We start from the raw sequence: 19,480 nt of genomic DNA, 5'->3' as shown, positions 1-19,480 counted from the left end.
AATACTGACAACAAAACTCATCTCTGTGTCTCTAGAATATATGCAACTGATGTTAACTTAAAAAAAAAAAGTAAAAAGTACTGTTATTATCGATAATTACTGTACAAGCAGCATTTTACTGGCAGTAAGTGTTACTTCAGAGGTTTAATTAAATCTCCTTGGCCATGAGGAAACATAAGTATAAAATAAAATGATCGTTTCAGAGGTTTGGTTTTTAAAAATTTGTGTCAAACCATCTTCATTAACAGTTAGCACAGCTGAGTATTAGAATGTCTCACAGAGACAGAGGTGAGTTCGGTGTCAGTCAGATGATGTCGCATTATTGGTTCAGGTGACAAATGGACCAAACTTTAAGAATCTACACAATATCACAGTAAGAAGAATGAAGATTAAAGCAGACATCTACAATGGAGTGGAAACAAAGCCATATGACTCTCAACTGCAACTGCACTTTATTATTAGAAACTCAATATATGAAATGTTTTTGGCAAAAAACAGAGTAAGTTATCAGACAAAACACAGCACAGAACTTTGGCCCGCAGGGTTTCAGATGAGAATAATAATCCAATCATTCATAAAGGGAAATGTTTCTGTTTGTGTAGCTGCGTTCAAACATTTTCTCTTATGAGCAAATGTATTAAGAACGTTTCTTATGTTTTTATTTGTACACTAATCATTTTGAAAGTGTGCTGTTGCTATGATGAAATCTATAAATCTGCTCATTATTAGGTGACCATTATTGCTGGTTTTGTTTTTGGATTTATTGTTTGATCACAAGAAAAACAATATATTCAGTTTGATAAGATAGCTGCCTTTAGTTTTGCTGCTTGCTGTTTTTAAAATGAAGAATAAATATTTCTGATGACGAGAAAATGATTCAGCTTACTTTAATTATGCACACATCAGTAGAAAGAGACACACACACATCTATACACCTAACCGAGATAAAAAAGAAAGAAAACAGAGTATAATAAATATAGGAAATACATACACACATACAGAACATACACGTTAACAGTTAAATGACGACATATGTGGAAAGAAACTTTTGTCCATCCAATTTAATGCAAAACATTTCATGATACATATTCTTCATTATGATAAAAAAAAGTTTCCATTATGGATTTTGCTCACAAAATTTGTTGCTCAGGATACTTTCATTAAAGAGCAGAACATGATCACTGGGGTTGGATTGGTTTTAACTCTTGACTTACTCCACCATGATTAGTCTGACTCCTTCAACAAGTCCAGTGTACAGCAAAGACTGATGCCATAACTCATGTGTTTGTATAAGATGTTACTTATTTAAATATCGACAGAAGATTTGTGTAAACCAGAATTAAGAATGTCAGTCAGACAGAAGCCCAAACATCTCGTCTCTCCTGAAGCTATCTGGAAGCTGCAGAGCTGATGATGTTTTCCAGAAGATCCACCTGAAAGAAAAGATCCAGAGAGATGCTTTGACCTTTTTGTCATGTGATATCTGTGTCACTGACTCACTGAGGAAAGAAGCGTCCAGACTGCATGCCTCTCCGATAATGCACACTAACAGACAGCTGGATCTTTTCTCCACAGAAAAGATTAATGAATCAATAGTAAGTATTTTATGAACAGCCAGAGCCACACTGAGCTTCACAACAGCTCTGCAGAAATCTGTGAGTGATGTCACAGAGACTACATTCATGTTTTATACAGTCTATGGTCTCCTGATACCACCAGCACATGCCTCCTCCATCTATGCCTGCAGCAGGCGGTGTCTGAAGGCCTGCTTCCCTCAGTTTTACCTTGCTGCTCTCTCCCACATTGAAGTTCCTGAGCTGGTAGACAGTCACGTGTCCATCGCTGTCTCCTACCAGGACACAGTCCGTCTGCGTGGCAAACAGCAGGGACTTCATCTTCACACCTGGGGCAGCACGCTCCACGATGACTGGGTCCAGGCTGAAGGAGAGGAGAGGTGTTTACTCAGAGAGACAGACAGAGTGAGAATGAGTGAGATAGACCACAATCAACAGACAGATCTTCGCCTCAGTCTGACTCACATGCTGGAATCCAGGTCCCAGATCTCCAGCTGTCCCTCATTAACACATCCAAACACTGTGGCCCACTTTGGGGACCACTTGATGTCGGACACTGCTCTCTGGTTGGAGGTGAAGCCTAGCACGGGCTTAAGGTAGTCCTGTTTCCACAGCTGGATGGTCCAGTCAGAGGAGCAGCTCAGGAACACATCAGGACTGAACGGACACCATGTGACGCAGTTCACAGGACACTGAGGGGCAAGAAAGTCACTCAGGTTCTCTCTGATCACTCAACCTGCTTATTTTTTTCTGATGTATGCCTGATAGTAGTAGTGAAGAAGTGGAATTCAATCCCACCAAATGTTAGAGACTTAAGAAGCTTTGCCAGCCGCGAACTCTTTTTATTATCTTACATGGATGGATTTTTTATGTATTGTGCTGTTTTATGAGTATTTGTGTTTTTTTTGTCTCCCTGTCCAGGGACAACAGATGCAAATTAGCTCTTTGCTAACACTGATGCAATTACTTTTGTGCATGATCCCAAAATAAATAGATAAACCCTGTGGCAGAACAGACCCACTGCAATGACAACATCGACAACAAGAGTTCAGAAAATTCAGGTTTAGCATCTTAAAAAATATTTGAGATGATCCGAGAGACTCTTTTTATTTCAAGTAAAACTTGGAGATTGATTTTTAGCACACAGCAGAAACTATGGAATGACTCAGCAGAACTGACTGCTGCACTATAATTAGTTTTCCAGTTGTTAAAGTTGATAAAGTTTTCTATCTTTAGGCCCAATGTTGAATGCTTTTCCTACAAACCCTCCAAAAACATTTGCATTGTTTACACTGGCTTGAACTCTTCTTCTTTAATCTCTTTACAGCAGAGGTATGGATATCATATGAAACTAGATCTTATTACTTTTGTTGGAATTTTCTATCCTTAGGTTACATGAGGTCACGTGTGGGCCTTGAGGTCCTCTGCAGTATTAGTTGTTTGGCTTTGGTTGAGAACAGTAGGTGCCAGTCTATCTCAACACTGTGGTGGCCAGGGTCAAAGAGATCTATTGCTGCCTTCCTAGACATAATAGATAGCTTGTTGTTGACGTTCCAATCTGCATAAACAGACATCTGTGTCTCCAGACTAGAATGTGTTGACAATAACACCTGCATGGGTAAAGATATTCTCTCGCCTTTAGTATTTGTGGTGTTATCTTGGGGTTTAAAGTCTATCCACCAGGATGAGTTGGGCAGAATGTGAGACCGACTCAGGCACTTCTGATGAACTTTGAGAGTGTCTCTAATTCTCCTTGATCAAGTGTCAATAAATAATACAGCATAAGACATCAGAGGCTCCTGAACACTTTCTTCCCTCCTAACCTCACCATTGACCTTTGACTTCAGCAATTTCTCCACAACAGTTTTCAGGACATATTAACAAAATTTGGGTTTCTGAATTTCAAGACAGAAAATGCAATTCTTACAGACATTTATATATATATATGTCATATATGTCCAAAGTTTCTGTTTTTTTTCTTCAATGTTTTGATATCTTGGAGGATGTATTTTATTGATCAAGTGGTCTAAAATGGTTCCAAATCTGTGTAACAAATGTCCCAAAGCTTACAAGACATAATGGAGGACACTGTTGACCTGTAGAGAGTCTCTGGTAGAGAGTGTAGTGGAAGTTGCTTCATTAACATGGTATTGCCACCATCAAAGCAGCATGTGGATCAGTGTGAAGCTGCTAGACGTCGATCAGCTGTCAGTTTTAATAATTGTAGTCAGATCTTGAGGTAATTTTGAGGCCTCGTGGTCTTTTGTGTTTTACAGGTTTTAAATGTCTCATCAGAAAGAGGTGATGGACTTACAAAGTGTTTCCTGTACGTCTCCAGAAACTGCTGACTGTTGGACCAGGAGCACTTGTGGATGAGACCTTCCCATGTGCCAACCAAGTAGATACTGGAATCCTGGAGAACAATGAAATGCAGCAGAGGTGATGCATGATTTTCATTTATGAAGTCACAGCCTAACAAAGTACAACTGTTGGTGTCAGCACTAATCAGCTCCAGATATTGATCTACTGTGTTTCTGTTACCAACTTACTGCTGGATGGAAGTCAAAACACAGACCAGCCGTCAGTGCTGACAGAACACTTTCTGTCTGCTTCTCTGTCTTGTTCCCTCCGACCTTCTTCTTATTATGAGTCTTCTTGAGCTTCATCAGGTCTACAGCAAGACATGCAAAGATACACAACTGGTTTGAAAAGCATAGTAACAACAATCTGCATTTTAAATGCTAGACATGTGACTGTGAGTCGGTTAACCAGCATCATTTTTTAAACGTAAGAACTTTTCAAGGACTTTCCAGGCCCAGTTCCCTCAAATTTAACCCAACATGCCATAGTTTGAGACATGGGTCATGGTTAGTTGCTGTTACAGCACTGAGCAGCAACAATTAAACAGTGATGCAATGACAGAACTACAGGACACACATCCAGAGTGAGATATAGCCTTAAATAGTAAAAATGCAGATATGATATCAAAGAGAGCGTCTAATTACGTATACACTGAGTGACACTAAACATTCAAGCTCATGTTTTGATTGACAGCTCCCTCAGGAGTACAGGGTGTCCTGCTGTGGATGGGAAGCAGAACTATTTTATTCATTTATTTTAGCCTGAAAAAAATCACTTTAAGTGTACTCTGTATTTAAAATATTTTCACCACTTGACTTTTCTGACATACTGCCAACAGTCCTTTCTTAGAGGGAACTGAAGCCTGCTCTCTCTTCAAAGCCACCAGAGCTGACTCAGTGAATCTATAATTTATAGGACTTATATCAACCAAATCAGAGCTGGTGATTGTTGGAACAATAAAAAGATTAAATTAAAAAAGTAAGGTAGAAAGATTTTGGTGAATTTTATTTTGTTTGTGCCTGATTTGTAAGTGTGCTTTATGGTGAGTTAAGATAGACTAATCTTCGATCAGAGAAAGACATAATTTTAAATTCAGTAGTATGGTTATATTTTTGTGATTAATAATGAAAACAGCTGTAAGAATATACTTCCACCGTTTAGGAGATTGTTTATGACACTGCATGCAGCAAAGTCAGTTTTCTGCTCCTCATGACTTTGAGGCACATTGATGAGAGCAGAGAGTATTTGACATGGATTTTTATTGCTATTAAAATTAGATACATGAGACCCTGAAGACATATTTTGCTTTCCAGTGGATTTCAATTCTATCTTTGAACAAAATCTACAAATTCAAGCACTTCCAATGAGCTATGCCATCGGCTGTTGCAGAGTACCGTACCTATACAGTCGAGGCCATTCTTGCTGACAAACCACTTGCTGAAACGTCCGTCTCCAGCCACGGAGAAGAGAGCCTCCATCTTTTCCTCTCCTGTTAAACTCAACTCTTGCTGGGACCACCTGAGCTGCCACACTGGACCCTGGTGCTTGTTGGGACATTCACTGCACAGAGACACACAGAAAAGTAAAGCAATAACATGAGTAACAGCAGTCACTAGTATTTTCAGTGCATGGTGTTATACACACACACACACTCCTCACCTGCTGCTGACGACACACTGCTTGTTGTCTTGACTCTGCATGTTGTAGATAGCTATACTGCCGTCCTTCATGCCGACAGCCAGCTGACTGGGGTTGTTGAATGAGAAATCCAGGGAGGTGACAGCACTGCCACAGCGGATGATCCGCTCAGGCCACTGCAGAGAGGACACATTGACAACATCTGGAATGGACAGCTGGCGCTCTCATATGAATTAAATCTTCACTCAACATCCTGCATGCTGCTGAGGGGACACAGGGGACTGGAGGTTGATGTGGAAGTTGTGGGAAGGTAAATAAAGGTTAAAAACAGTCGTACCGTGGGGTTTTTGAGAGACCAGCAGCAAACCAGGCCTGGTTCCTGGTTACTGGACTCATCACAGCCTTGGTCATCATAGCTGACAGCCAGGAGGTCCTAACAGAGAAAACAGAGACATATTTGATTTTTTAGGTAGAATGTATCAATGTATCATTGATTGTATATAGTATTGTATATAATATTGTTATAAAAGTGTCATTTTCACTTTTATGTGTCCAGATTTTGATATATCCATCTATGAACCCGTCACCAGCCCAGCACAGAGTAGGTCAATTAAACTTTGTTTGTGATGCTCACAGCATTGAAAAATGACACCTGGAATATCTTCCTAAACTATGTCTTTGTTACTCAGGAAGATTCAGCTGTCTACATAGGGACTCTTTTTCAGTAAGAAGTAGCTTCAGTTTTCTAATATAACTTTCATAAAACTGTATGCTTAACGTGTATAATGTGAAGAAACAATTGTTCTGCAGGTGTGTATGTCTGTTCTGTGTTACCGGGCTCTTCTTGTTCCAGGCCGTGCTGCTGACCCTGCGTCCTCTGCTCAGCTCACAGCTGAAAGCCCAGAGACGCTCCACAGCTGGAGGTCGAGGGCTGTCTGTGTCCTCCTCCCTCTGCTCCACCGGGCTGTCTGGGTCTGACACAATCAGTCCATTTATTCTCAGTTTTTTCATTCATTAGTATCTATTAACACTTAAGCTGATCTCAGCCATGGTTAGGAGGCAGTACATGTGCATGCGTGGTATAAAAATGCAGCCCATGTGATACTGAGGTGAGTTTACCTGTTAGTATGGGCAGCTTTCTGTAAGTAGCCAGCTTGGGTTGGAAGATGTTTCCCAGGATGCTCCTCTCCATCACTAGTAAGGACTGTTGGAATTTCTCTGACAGCATGATCAGATGCAGGTCTGACTCAGCGTTTGAACTGTTTCCAAATGCATCCACTTCTCTCAGTGAGCTGGCAGCACTGACTGAAGAGAAACACAAGAAAGTTATACATGCAAGTCACTGCAAAACCTCCATAAATTAAGTAGAATTATCATTTCCGATAATTACTACTCTACTACTCTATTTGCAGTAGAATTACATTAAATAAAACCCAGACTGAAGCAGATTGTTACCGGTACTAGCTGTGCTGCCCACTGACACGCTCCTCTCTGCACCTCTGCTGGTGTCCGTGACAGTCTCTGGATAGTCAGCCCTCTCTGGTTCAGCACTACACGCTCGTTCATCCTGCTCAGGGCTGATGAAAGTGTTATACATGTCCCAAGCAGTAACAGACGAGGCTGTGGACATGGAAATAGAAAAGGATTGAACACTTTGAAAAGCCAAACATTATTAACTGCGCACTGAAGAATAGATAGAAAACCTTATGCTATCTGTAAGTTGAAGTTTATAGGCACAACTGATAATGGATTCATTGCTTGACTCATTTTAAGCAAAGATTTACTGCTACCAGTTTCCTAAATTAAATAAAAGTTTTTTACTCTTCTATAATAGCAGATTGAATTTCTCTAATCTAATACTTTTTGACTGTGTGTCCAACAAAGAAAGATGCTTGAAGGTGTCACCTTGGACTCAACAAGACTCAACTCAGTACTCCTGTTTCACAGATGTGAGGTTTTAGCATTTATTTACTGCAAACCTAAGCTGTCAGGAATCTAAGACTGTTACCCTAAAGCTACACTAATCAATATGTTTGCATTCACAATGTATTTCTGACTGTGTAATATGATACTAGCTGCTCTCAAGCTTGTTTATTTATTGTATTCTTTCCCACAAACTCCCCCCTCATCAGCCTTGTACCCACTGCTGCCCCCAAGTGGCCATAGGAAAAATCAATTCATGCACCTTTAAGATCATAAACTCTAAAGGAAAGCAATCTGACCTGCGTCCACCATGACCACGCGGTCACACTGGACATGTTTGGATTTAGATGCTCCATTCAGTGTCTGCATTGAGCGATCCACGTAGTTATCATACATCGCTCTGCTCCTGCAAACCTCAGCGTACTGATTGTTTCTCTGTCTGTGAAAACAAGGTGAAGATGACACCACCTCGTGAACAACATACACTTTTAAAGTACATCAATAGATACAAGTATTTTCCACGGTAATACTGCATCAGTATGTGTATAACATAAGTGTTGGCTTGATGCACATTCAGATCAGTTAAAAGAAACAGTAGAGGCGTTCACTCACATTATAACTTCTGCGTCATCAGCGTCTACTGAGACGAGGCTGCTGGGTATGTCCAGCAGTGAAATGCTGTCTGTCTCAGAGATGTAGACGTCTATGACTTCTTTCAGCATTTCTTCTGTCACATGTTCTTTCACAGGGTCTCTTTTCCTGTGCACATCTGACAGAAAACAAACACAAACAAAAGACATGTTACAACTATCTGCTACAGAGAACTGTGATGTTCAGTCTTAATGATGCTGCAGTCATTGTCATCTACCAACATTAAAGATGGAGCTCAAAAATGCTGAATGCAACAATGACAAGGGATGAAGAGTAGAACAAAACAGTGATAATAGTGTATTTATAATGAAATAATAAAAAATAATAATGTTGGGATGGACCTGTGATGTTGATGGGCATGTCCCGTTTGCAAAATGCATCCTCAATCTCCTCATTCATGGATTCTACAGTAGAGTGGCTAGATATTCTGCTGCTTCCAAAAACTGACCTGCAGAACCATCAGAGTATTTTATGTGGCATCACAAGGTACAAACACTCTTACTGTATATGATAGACTATTTTCTACAGCATATGGCTGTCTCAGATCATCTAAGAGCCCTGTTACCTGGAGAAAGGCAGACTGAAGCTCCCCGTGGTGGTTGTCTGGTCCAGTGCTGATCCAGCAGAGATCTCATCCAGAAAGATCTTGCTGGTTTTGGTCTGCACAGCTGCTGGATCAGCCACGTACAGCGGCTGAGGCGTGACATCATTGTCGTCCTCATCAAACACCTGCTGACAGGTGAACAGTTAACCAGCTACCTACAGCAGCACTGCTGCAAACAGTAGACAAACAGTCATACCCGAACAGCTTGTCTCGGGGTCTGAATGACGCTCTTCTCCAGAACCTTGCTGCCTCCTCCCAGGCTGAAGCTCCTCCTGCTGGAGGAACCGAGGACGCTGTTTGTGTGTCTTGTACTTTGGTTGACTCCATGTGTGCCTGAGGTATTTATTGTCCGAGAAGAGCTAGGAGACAACAATAACACATTAGCACAAGAGTTAGAATGGCTCCAGTTTGTTTGCTTTTAATGACCATGTTGACAAAATGGGCCAATCCCAACGTACCCCTGATGCCCACCCTGAAACCATGGATGTCCCCATGCCCTACACCAGGGATGTCCAAAGTATGGACATAACCCTAAAGTCCAAAGAATGGACATAACCCTAAAGTCCAAAGTACGGACATAACCCCAAAGTCCAAAGTACAGACAACCCTAACCCTAACCCTTCCTCGTTGATCCTCACACAGTCAGTTTCTGTGAGAGAGAGGACAGTTTTATTGGTGTGTTAAACCTGTGGAAGACCATAGCTGGTTTGCACACCTTATTTATTTTGAGTATTTTATTTCATTTTTTAAACAAATAAAAAAAATATATATCTTTAATGACAAGAGACTCTCTCATTTCATTGTTTCAATGACTTACCTGACTTTTCCCTTCCATTGGAAGTGTTTTTTGTTTAAAAATTTTATTATTATTTTTTTTTTGGGGAGAAGCAGACACCATGAGTGACTGAGCGGAGGTCCGTTTTGGTCGACGCAGAAGACAACGGCCCCGTGCCGAGACATGGGACTGGGGTTACGGGAGGACCCTCCTCCCCCTTACGGAGGGAGAATGTCCCCTTCCCTAAGCCTTCCTTGTTTATTCACCGTTAGCACGCTCTGTATCGTCTGTATCGTCTGTATCGTCTCTCAGACTCAGTCTGCAGAAATGTTTAGAAACTCAATGAGCGCGAGAGAGCTCTCGTGCAGCTAACCGTCTGGCGGCGGGACAGTAGAACCCCTCGCGCTGTCAGAGCTCGTGAGTTTGGACTCCTGGTTCGGACCAGTGATGACAAACTGTGAAAAAGAAATTAACTTACGGCCTCAGGACCAGAGTACGTCTCTTCAGCCTGTCTTCCTTTGCCACAGAGGTAGACATCACTCTACTGTTGTTCTTCTACTGCTTGCCTTCTCGGTTGCCATAGCAACGTGACGCCACGCGCCCCTGCTGGACACTAACGTGTTTGTGGTTTCGTCATTGGTGAAGTAAAACACAACTGTCGTAGAAGAATGCGGTAAAACTTTATGACGTAATAAAGTGACATTTATGTAACTCTGATTTTATTTAGTTTTTAGATTGGTCATTTTTTTACTCTGACCCCAGGTGCACAGCATATAATAAACAATTAAGCAATTTTAGATAAAGAAGTAGATGTGTATCTTAACAGCTGCAGGGAATAAATAACCTTTGCTCCTAACATGAAGTGAAGGTGTAATACTGACTTTTATGAACTCCCAGGCTGGCAAACACTGCCTTATAGCGTGATTGAGTTTGTTCACATTAACGTAGTGATTTTTTGTTTGTTTGTTGAAGGGACATCCGAGACAAAACGATGCAGGACACTATGAGAGCTACCTGCCTCACTCTGAGCTCTCAGAGGAGCGGTGAGGGGCTGGGATTAGAACAGAGACTGAAGAGAACATGTGCTCCTTATCAGATCACTGTGATCTCTGCTCTTTAGATAAGGTCCGCATAAATGACAGGACATATGCCTACCCATCTGTCTCCCAGTCTGTGCGCGTCGTTCTGCAGCTCTTTACTTACTCTTGAATCCTGAGGACAGTCGAAGGATCAGGCGGGACAGGATGGACGACAGAGAGGACAGCGAGAAACAAGACAGGCACAGGTCAGTGACACATTAATACACTTGTTTTCTTACCTGTCAAACTGTACATACAGAGAGTGACAAACGGTTCACTTGTGGTAAAAACGAGTTTATTTGAAAAAATGTTGCTGGTATGATTGCAGAGATTCATGTGTGATTGTCTCTTCTGTGTTTTGCTCCAGGGTGGGAAAAGAGAACAAGGTATATCTGGGCTGCTTATCAAAAAGACAGCTGATAATAATATCTGTGGCTGTTGGACTTGCCGTCCTGTTGATGGTTGTGACAGCTGTGGTGGTCACTGAAAAGTCAGGTACGTTTTTAAAGATCTTAGATAATGATTTATTGAATTTACATACAAGGGTTATGTTGTTTCTAATGAGTCAGTCACCTTATGTTTGTTACAAGCAGCCTGATAAGGAGACTGAATTGTAATTTTACAGAGATGTGTTCTGGACCCAGGCTAGATTAAAGCATTCATTTTCATGTGCAATGCAAATCAACACATTGCTACTTGCTAAACAAAGTGTAATATAATAAATAGTTATGATATACAGTGGCTCATTTACATGTTGATGTTAAATAAGAGAAACCTTTATCACACTCCTGTGACAGATGTGATGTATTCACATGGTGTGGTAGAAGTTGTAAAATAATAAAATAGTGCAATTGGTGGGGTGAATCATTTTTATAGATTTGTCATTTTAGAACAATAATAATACACACTGACATTTCTGAACATTTTGCTTGTGCATTGGATTGATAAGCCTAAGCACCCGTCTCACGCTGTCTTTGTAGGCCATGTTGTGTCTCTCCAGCTTGTGTTTTTTCTGTTGGAGCTCCACTAGTGGGAAGTAGGCCATAAAACAGATACTGGTACAAGATAAATAAAACTATAATCACACATGCTGAAATTATCTGCAAGCATTGCAGAGTTGAATATCTTTATAATCTGATAAATGATTAACAATATGATATTTTTAAACTCATTATATAGTGTTCTGTGTTACTTGTAATGCGGCCGCAACAAAATAATTTCCCATCAGGGATCAATAAAGTAATCAATCTATCAATCTATCAATCTATCTATCTATCTATCTATCTATGCTTTAAGAGCAGTACCAGATATGACAAATTCAGGTCTTCTAACATTCATAGTATTACTCATATTGGCTTTATATTTGAAGTCAAATTCAATTCCGTATTGTGAGCAAAGCTTTAATAACTGTAGTAGGATCAAATCATCAGCATAGAGGTGAAGGGAGAAATACTGCACTTGTCTAATATTTCACAAATACATGCCAGTGTCATGTTTAACGTTTAAAACTAAACCAAACTGTTCCAACACTTCATAGGCCTCTGTCAACTTGCCCAAGCGGTCCGTGTTTTACATATTCACACATATATCAATAAACCATAAATATTTACATAAATACAATATAAACACCTATTTACAAACCCATATACCATTAATAAACACTAACAAATACATGCAGATGAATAAACATATTTACATACCCACACAAACTCCCCTGCTCCCACTTCCCACTTACTGCTGTCCTCCGGAACCATACGTAATGGTCACGTTCCCCGGGGACCTGTTTTGATGTGACACCACGGGAGGACAGAGCAGCAGGCTGTGGTAAGTTTACCTGTGCGTCGTTGCGTCTAACTCAATCCACATCTAATTCAGTTTGTTTAATGAATCTTCATACTCGTGTCCTTAGTCTGTGTGTCTGTGTTTTGTGTGTTCAGGTGGTTCAGGCGGACTACGAGGCGCCCCGTGCCGTGTGTCTCCGCCCTCGCCGGAAATGCGCACCTGAATATAATTAATCAATAAATGTCCTTTCCACACGTCTCCTATGCGTCCTTATTCAATAAATGCATGCATGTGGCGGTAACGGTGAGCCCGTCGTTACAGCCTCATAACTCTCCATGCTGTAATTATTATTCCCATCTGTGTCTGTAATGGTATACAGACCTGATACTAGTAGCTAAGTATTGTATTACTATGTATTGTACTATTGATTCATCAATAATCAGTGGCCAAGGACTCTGAGGTCCTGACTGAAAAAGGAGCATTTACAGTATATGATATAAAACATGCATATGTGCCATGTGTCCTGTGTTTGTCCAGATTCTAACCCCTCAATGTCTACTGGTGGAGACATGCTGGACTACCTGGTTCACTCGGGTAATATCAGCAAACCTGACGGTCTGTACGCTACCTGGTTTCACAGAGCCAACAACAAGGAGCAAATGAACAGCGCTCTCAGAAGTAAATGCACTCTTAATATTCTGTCTGAATAACTGAATATTGTGTTAAAACACTCACTGTTACTATGACGTTTACATTCTGACAAAGCTCTACCCCATTCTCCCAAGGCGATGCTATGATCCTGGAGGCTGATGTCACTCTGGAGGGTTATAACACACCTGCTATGAAACCAATACCTATCATGGCCCACCCACCTGATGTCTATAGTGACAACACTCTGGACCAATGGTTGGATGCTGTGCTGGCCTCTAGAAAAGGTATTGTTAAGGAGAACAGATCTGATATCTTTCTTTCTTCTCTATCTTGTATTTTTAAATGGTTTTAATGCTCTGTGTGTCCCTGCAGCCATGAAGCTGGATTTTAAGTCTCTGGAATCAGTGGGTTTGTCACTGGACGTGCTTAATAAAAAGAACAGTCACAGAAGAATAGACAGACCTGTCTGGCTTAATGCAGACATCGTTCAAGGTCCCAACGTGCCAGCCTTTGTGCCTCCAGTCAATGGAACCAGGTGAAAAAGATATATATATATGGCCCACTTAGATGCACAGGCAGTCATCAGTTACCTGTGGTCGGCCTGGCCATGCATTAGCTCCAGAGAGCAGAGATATTAAACTGTACTGAGATGTTTGTTTGGTTTGGTTTTGGTTCTTAAAACCACAAATATATCTTTTTATTGATATCAAAACCTCAAATAAAACATGTTAAAAGTTAAAATGTGGAACCTTTTTTGGGGGGAGAATTGTGGTGGGTGTATATGTACAGAAAACAACATACACTACAGTACATTTCTCTCCTTTTTTACCCTCCTTCCACCTTTTTCAGATTTCTGGAGTTGATTCAGGAGAAGTTTCCAGATGTGACATTGTCTCCTGGATGGAAGGTACTACATGTTCACAGCCTGGTTAAAAATCACTGTGTAGTTCCTGTATAGGTACATATGCAGTGTTACACACATCGACTATGGATAAGAAACAAGTTTAATAGGCCTGCACAGAGCTAATTTGTTGAAACAATCAACCCTTTAGATTTCGATCAGTCCATTACTGTTTTCCTCCACTACTCTCACACCAAAAAAATGTCCACCATGCAATAAACTCAGGTTTAGTGAGGACTGTAAGGGCACGGTGTGATCAGATTGTGATGGCAGTCCTGATTGGTGCACAGAAGTGCAGCGAACAAAAGAAATCATGTGAAACAGCCTAAAATGAACTTTAATTTTAAACTAATAGTGGTTCATGTAGGATGTAGGACTGATTTACAGCTGACATTGTTCCTGGCAGGTGCTCTATGTTCCTCCACCAGTCCCCTCGCAAACCTATAGCAGGGCCATGATGGAAGAAATGTATGATATGATCAAAGACGTGACCCAAAAGGTAAGCTTTTTTAAAAAAAACACACAAAAATACCATCCGTAGGAAAGGTAACCCAGTGTGGACATGAGTCTGAATGTATTAATTTACACATTCTCACAAAGAAACAGTAAACTTGTGACTCCTTTGCTGCCACAGTTAGTTCAAGTATTTGTATCAGCTGCTCTCTCACTAATGCAAAAAAAGAGACAAATTTACGTGGCCTTCATGAGCGAATAGTTGGTTTAAATTGCAGGAAATCTGGTAAATGCTGTCATGGCAGGAAACAGAAAGAGGGCACTGTTCCTGCAGTTTCAGAGGAGTTCATGTGCAAAGAAAAAAAGACTTGTCAGTGTGTGACATTTTAAAAAGAGGACAAGTAACTTCAGCACCGTGGTCTCATTTGTTCAGTCAGTTCAAAGTGTCAGTGAATTACACTGACTCTCTGTAGCAGCTGGCAGTCAATGGCAGTTTTAAAATCTGCAACAAAACATCTGGAATAATTTGTCTCTTTAGGTGACGTTCCCAGTTCACGCCCTGTTGGTTCGCAGTGGCTGGGAGCACATCAGCTGGCTCCTCAACCAGTCACCACGGTAACACAGACATCTACTGTATTATATCATTGAATTAAAAAAAACAACCACACATATCACAACCCTGAATAATTTGCTCGTTGTGACACTTTCCAGGTTCAGTCTGACATTGTGGCAGGGCTCAATTCACCCAAACGTCAGTGACCTGCTGTTTGTCCGAGACAACACCGACCCTGCCAGAGTCTACTACGATATATATGAACCCACGCTGTCTGAATTCAAACAGGCTGTAGGTAAGGACAGAGACGACAGCAGTCAGTATGTTTAAGTCAGTGAAGTGGAGTCGATCTTTCAGTTAGGGTTAGGGTGGAAAAACATATTCTAAAAAATTATTTAAATGAATTGTAATGTAATAATATATATCATATTTAAATGCGCAAAAAAGGCCGAAACTTGGCTGGAAAATGTAGAAATAAATGTACAATTTAGCATTTGTATTTCTGAATACTTGTACTACTAATACTTACTAGACATGGCTGACAGCAGATGGGGCAGCACTGAAGGATGCTGCTGAACTGCACAGTCAAAGTGTGAGCAATTCATTTTCAATGAAAATTGTGGAAATGTCTCCAAAGTTTAAGATATTAAAATAAAGGACTGAATATTTTGTTAGCATTGAACAACTACAGCCGAGCCAGCTAGACTCACAGATCTGTTATTAATGAAATCATTAAAATTAGTTTTATGAAATATAACTATTGCTGAGTTTGTAATGTTGTATGACTGAACATGCCACTCAACTTATTGCATGTATAAGCCATCCATTTGGTTTCTGTGGTATGAATTCGGCTCATGTTTTGCCATTTCTTTGGTTTCCACTCGTCACAAACATTTCCTTTTGGATGACGAATGACAGAACATTATCCAGTTTATCAGAGGTCTGATCAGTTTCAATAAAGCTTGATTGATTTGTACTGTAGCCTGGATGTTCAACTTTGAATACTTAAAAGTTTTCATCAGTCCAAATTGAGCAGAATTTCTATATGCAAAGAAATCAACTTTGAGTTTTGGGACACTTGAGTGTTATTTAGACTTTCTTAAAAAAAGAAAAGAAAAAAGACAGCATCAAGGTGTTACTACATTTCATTGCTTATAAAGAGGTGCACTTTAAATCCATAAGAACATTATCAGTTTCTGCTGAGTGAAGCTCAACTTTCTTTGACTAGATGATGATAGTTAGAAGTGACTGGTTCTTGTTTCAGTTTTTACTCTTGCTTATTGTGTTCGCAGAGGAGCGGGGTCGTCTGAGGAGATTCTATCCTGGAGGAGACCTGATGGACTTCCTCTATCCAACTGTACGCAGCAGCCTGGAAGTCCAATGGTTCACAGTCACTGACCGGACCTCCCTGTTAGTCCAACTTTCAGGTATGTAGATACAAAAGAAACTGCTTCTTTACAGTTTCTTTAGATACACACATTCATCGTCTTACTATGCTTTTTTACTTTTACTTTTTTTTACTATACTTTGGGGCCATCTGGTGGAACTATGAAGCAGCTACTCACAAACTTGTATAGCTTCTGCCATTATCATCAGTACCATAATAGTACTTGCCACACATGGTGGTTTTAAAACTAACATAGGCTACACATTTTGTGACGTTGGAAATCTCGATGTCTCAGATTTCCTTAAATTTCCATGCCACAATAGCATGTGGTCTGCATGTAGGCTGTTTTAGTGATTACTTTGCTGTAAAGCACAAGCTTGTCTCTTCACTGCTCCAGCGTGTTCAGTCAGGACACCTTGATGGCGTCAAACAGGTGTGAACCTGTGGACTCTGTTGGAACCGATCACCTTCACGGTCTTGTTTATAACACCTGTGTGTGTGCAGATGGTGCTGGTGGTATGTTGCTGGTTCACGTGGCTTCTGACAGCAACCAACCTGGAGTCCCTGTGGTGGAAGGTTCTGGAAAAGGCTCAGAGGCCCTTACACTGCAGGTATTTTAATGAAAAGCAGGTTGTGAGTTGCAAATGTTTCTTTTACTGGTTTGAGACATTTCAGTAACATACAAGCCTAGACAAGTCTTTGCTTTGCTTTGATTTCCAATATGGAGAAACATGGCTGCATGCCTAAATGATCCACCTAAACCTGTTTTTGAAAAAATGTACCACAGAGATGGTAAAATAATGCTCTGTTTTGTATCCACATATATTTTATTTAAATATTTGTTCAGGAGATTTTCAGTTCAGAAGGTCAACAAGTGACATTACCAGCTTAAAGTAACATTACATAGAAATTGGTATTTCTGAGATTTGTCTCCCTCAGTTTCCGAGTGTAATACCACTGTGGTAAACATGGACAGCTGTACACATGTATTTGTTCAACAACTTTGCCAACATCAACAAGGTCAACAACAGCAGACATAGCAGCAGCTAATATTACTGACTAGTCCAACAGCAGTCAGCCCAGCTCGGCGTCTGTCTTTCAGCCTTTTATTTCATCAAGCTCTGGCCAACGACTAAAGGTCAATTCTAGATTTACTCGTCCGGCGGCTTTTTGCTCACTCTCTCTCTTCTTAGCTTCCTCTGTTCTTTAAGGCTGCTCTGCTCATAGTCCGTCAGGACACAGAGAGTTCAGGCGAAGCAGCTGGAGGACATCAGAGAGAGAACCAGAAAACATTTTCTCCATAAAATATGATCCAGTTTCACCAAAATCAGTCAAATCAGAAATACTTTAATAATCCCAGGAGGAAATTATTTAAATAGTTTATATTTAAATTAGTGCTGTCAAAATTAACGCGTTAATTTTGTCGATTAATTTTAAAGAATTAACGTGTTTAAAAAAATTAACGCAATTAACGCGGTTTTATTTACTTCCGGTGGCGGCCGCCATTTTGGATGTGGCAAAGTAGAGCTTTGTTTCCCAGATATATTAGTGTGTGTGTGAATGGGTGTATAAGAGGCATTAACTTAAAGCCCTCACGGAGACTGCGCCCTGGGCGGTCGCCCACATTGCCCATAGCTAAAACCGGCCCTGCTTGTTTTAGTTTACGGGCAGATCTGCCACATCCAATATGGCGGACACGTTAACGTATCGCAGCAACGGACCAACCTGCTCAGTGAGGCGTCTGTGTATATATGTCTATGATCTATCCTAACTAAATGCCACCATGTGGTTTTAAAACTAACATAGGCTACACATTTTTTGACTTGGAAATCTCGATGTCCAGATTTCCTTAAATTCCATGCCACAATAGCATGTGGTCTGCATGTAGGCTGTTTTAGTGATTACTTGGCTGTAAAGCACAAGCTTGCTCTTTCACTGCTCCAGCGTGTTCATTCAGGACACTTGATGGCGTCAAACAGGTGTGAACCTGTGGACTCTGTTGGAACCGATCACCTTCACGGTCTTGTTTATAACACCTGTGTGTGTGCAGATGGTGCTGGTGGTATGTTGCTGGTTCACGTGGCTTCTGACAGCAACCAACCTGGAGTCCCTGTGGGTGGAAGGTTCTGGAAAAGGCTCAGAGGCCCTTACAACTGCAGGTATTTTATGAAAAGCAGGTGTGAGTTGCAAATGTTTCTTTTACTGGTTTGAGACATTCAGTACACAACACCTAGACAAGTCTTTGCTTGCTTTGTTGATTTCCAATATGGAGAAACATGGCGCATGCCTAAATGACCACCTAAACCTGTTTTTGAAAAAATGTACCACAGAGATGGTAAATAATGCTCTGTTTTGTATCCACATTATTTTTATTTAAATATTTGTTCAGGAGATTTTCAGTTCAGAAGGTCAACAAGTGACATTACCAGCTTAAAGTAACATTACATAGAAATTGTATTCTGAGATTTGTCTCCCTCAGTTTCCGAGTGTAATACCACTGTGGTAAACATGGACAGCTGTACACATGTATTTGTTCAACAACTTGCCAACATCAACAAGGTCAACAACAGCAGACATAGCAGCAGCTAATATTACTACTAGTCCAACAGCAGTCAGCCCAGCTCGGCGTCTGTCTTTCAGCCTTTTATTTCATCAAGCTCTGGCCAACGACTAAAGGTCAATTCTAGATTTACTCGTCCGGCGGCTTTTTGCTCACTCTCTCTTCTTAGCTTCCTCTGTTCTTTAAGGCTGCTCTGCTCATAGTCCGTCAGGACACAGAGAGTTCAGGCGAAGCAGCTGGAGGACATCAGAGAGAGAACCAGAAAACATTTTCTCCATAAAATATGACCAGTTTCCACCAAAATCAGTCAAATCAGAAACTTTAATAACCCAGGAGGAAATTATTTAAATAGTTTTATATTAAATTAGTGCTGTCAAATTAACGCGTTAATTTTGTCGATTAATTTTAAAGAATTAACGTGTTTAAAAAAAATTAACGCAATTAACCGGTTTTTATTTACTTCCGGTGGCGGCCGCCATTTTGGATGTGGCAAAGTAGAGCTTGTTTCCCAGATATATTAGTGTTGTGTGAATGGGTTATAAGAGGCATAACTTAAAGCCCTCACGGAGACTCGCCCTTGTCTGTCGA

General features: G+C 40.7%; 2 protein-coding genes across 2 annotated transcripts; one reads left to right on the top strand and one right to left on the bottom strand.

Annotated features, from left to right (window-relative positions):
- Positions 1 to 51: 51 nt before the first annotated feature.
- On the bottom strand, positions 52 to 12,425 carry dnai4 (dynein axonemal intermediate chain 4). The gene is made up of 18 exons (XM_027283570.1): positions 12,306 to 12,425; positions 10,730 to 10,738; positions 8,948 to 9,110; positions 8,713 to 8,876; positions 8,489 to 8,595; positions 8,109 to 8,265; positions 7,796 to 7,935; positions 7,029 to 7,193; positions 6,693 to 6,878; positions 6,408 to 6,547; positions 5,911 to 6,006; positions 5,595 to 5,749; positions 5,335 to 5,495; positions 4,124 to 4,245; positions 3,889 to 3,987; positions 2,040 to 2,266; positions 1,785 to 1,938; positions 52 to 1,433 (listed from the first exon to the last, which is right to left on the bottom strand). Exons 5-18 carry the CDS (start codon positions 8,544 to 8,546, stop codon positions 1,389 to 1,391), a joined length of 1,905 nt encoding a protein of 634 aa, XP_027139371.1. The 5' UTR covers positions 8,547 to 8,595; positions 8,713 to 8,876; positions 8,948 to 9,110; positions 10,730 to 10,738; positions 12,306 to 12,425; the 3' UTR covers positions 52 to 1,388.
- Positions 12,326 to 18,502, top strand: fam151a (family with sequence similarity 151 member A). The gene is made up of 12 exons (XM_027282585.1): positions 12,326 to 12,429; positions 12,543 to 12,690; positions 12,925 to 13,065; positions 13,173 to 13,322; positions 13,411 to 13,573; positions 13,888 to 13,945; positions 14,346 to 14,438; positions 14,931 to 15,007; positions 15,104 to 15,240; positions 16,238 to 16,372; positions 16,837 to 16,943; positions 18,383 to 18,502. Exons 2-12 carry the CDS (start codon positions 12,669 to 12,671, stop codon positions 18,500 to 18,502), a joined length of 1,203 nt encoding a protein of 400 aa, XP_027138386.1. The 5' UTR covers positions 12,326 to 12,429; positions 12,543 to 12,668.
- The last annotated feature ends 978 nt before the right edge of the window (positions 18,503 to 19,480 follow it).

Source organism: Larimichthys crocea, chromosome X (assembly GCF_000972845.2).
Source record: "Larimichthys crocea isolate SSNF chromosome X, L_crocea_2.0, whole genome shotgun sequence".
In the NCBI taxonomy this organism is placed as follows: Eukaryota; Metazoa; Chordata; class Actinopteri; family Sciaenidae; genus Larimichthys; species Larimichthys crocea.
The sequence above is the reverse complement of the archived record's forward strand: the minus strand, read 5'-3'. Positions and strand labels throughout refer to the sequence as shown.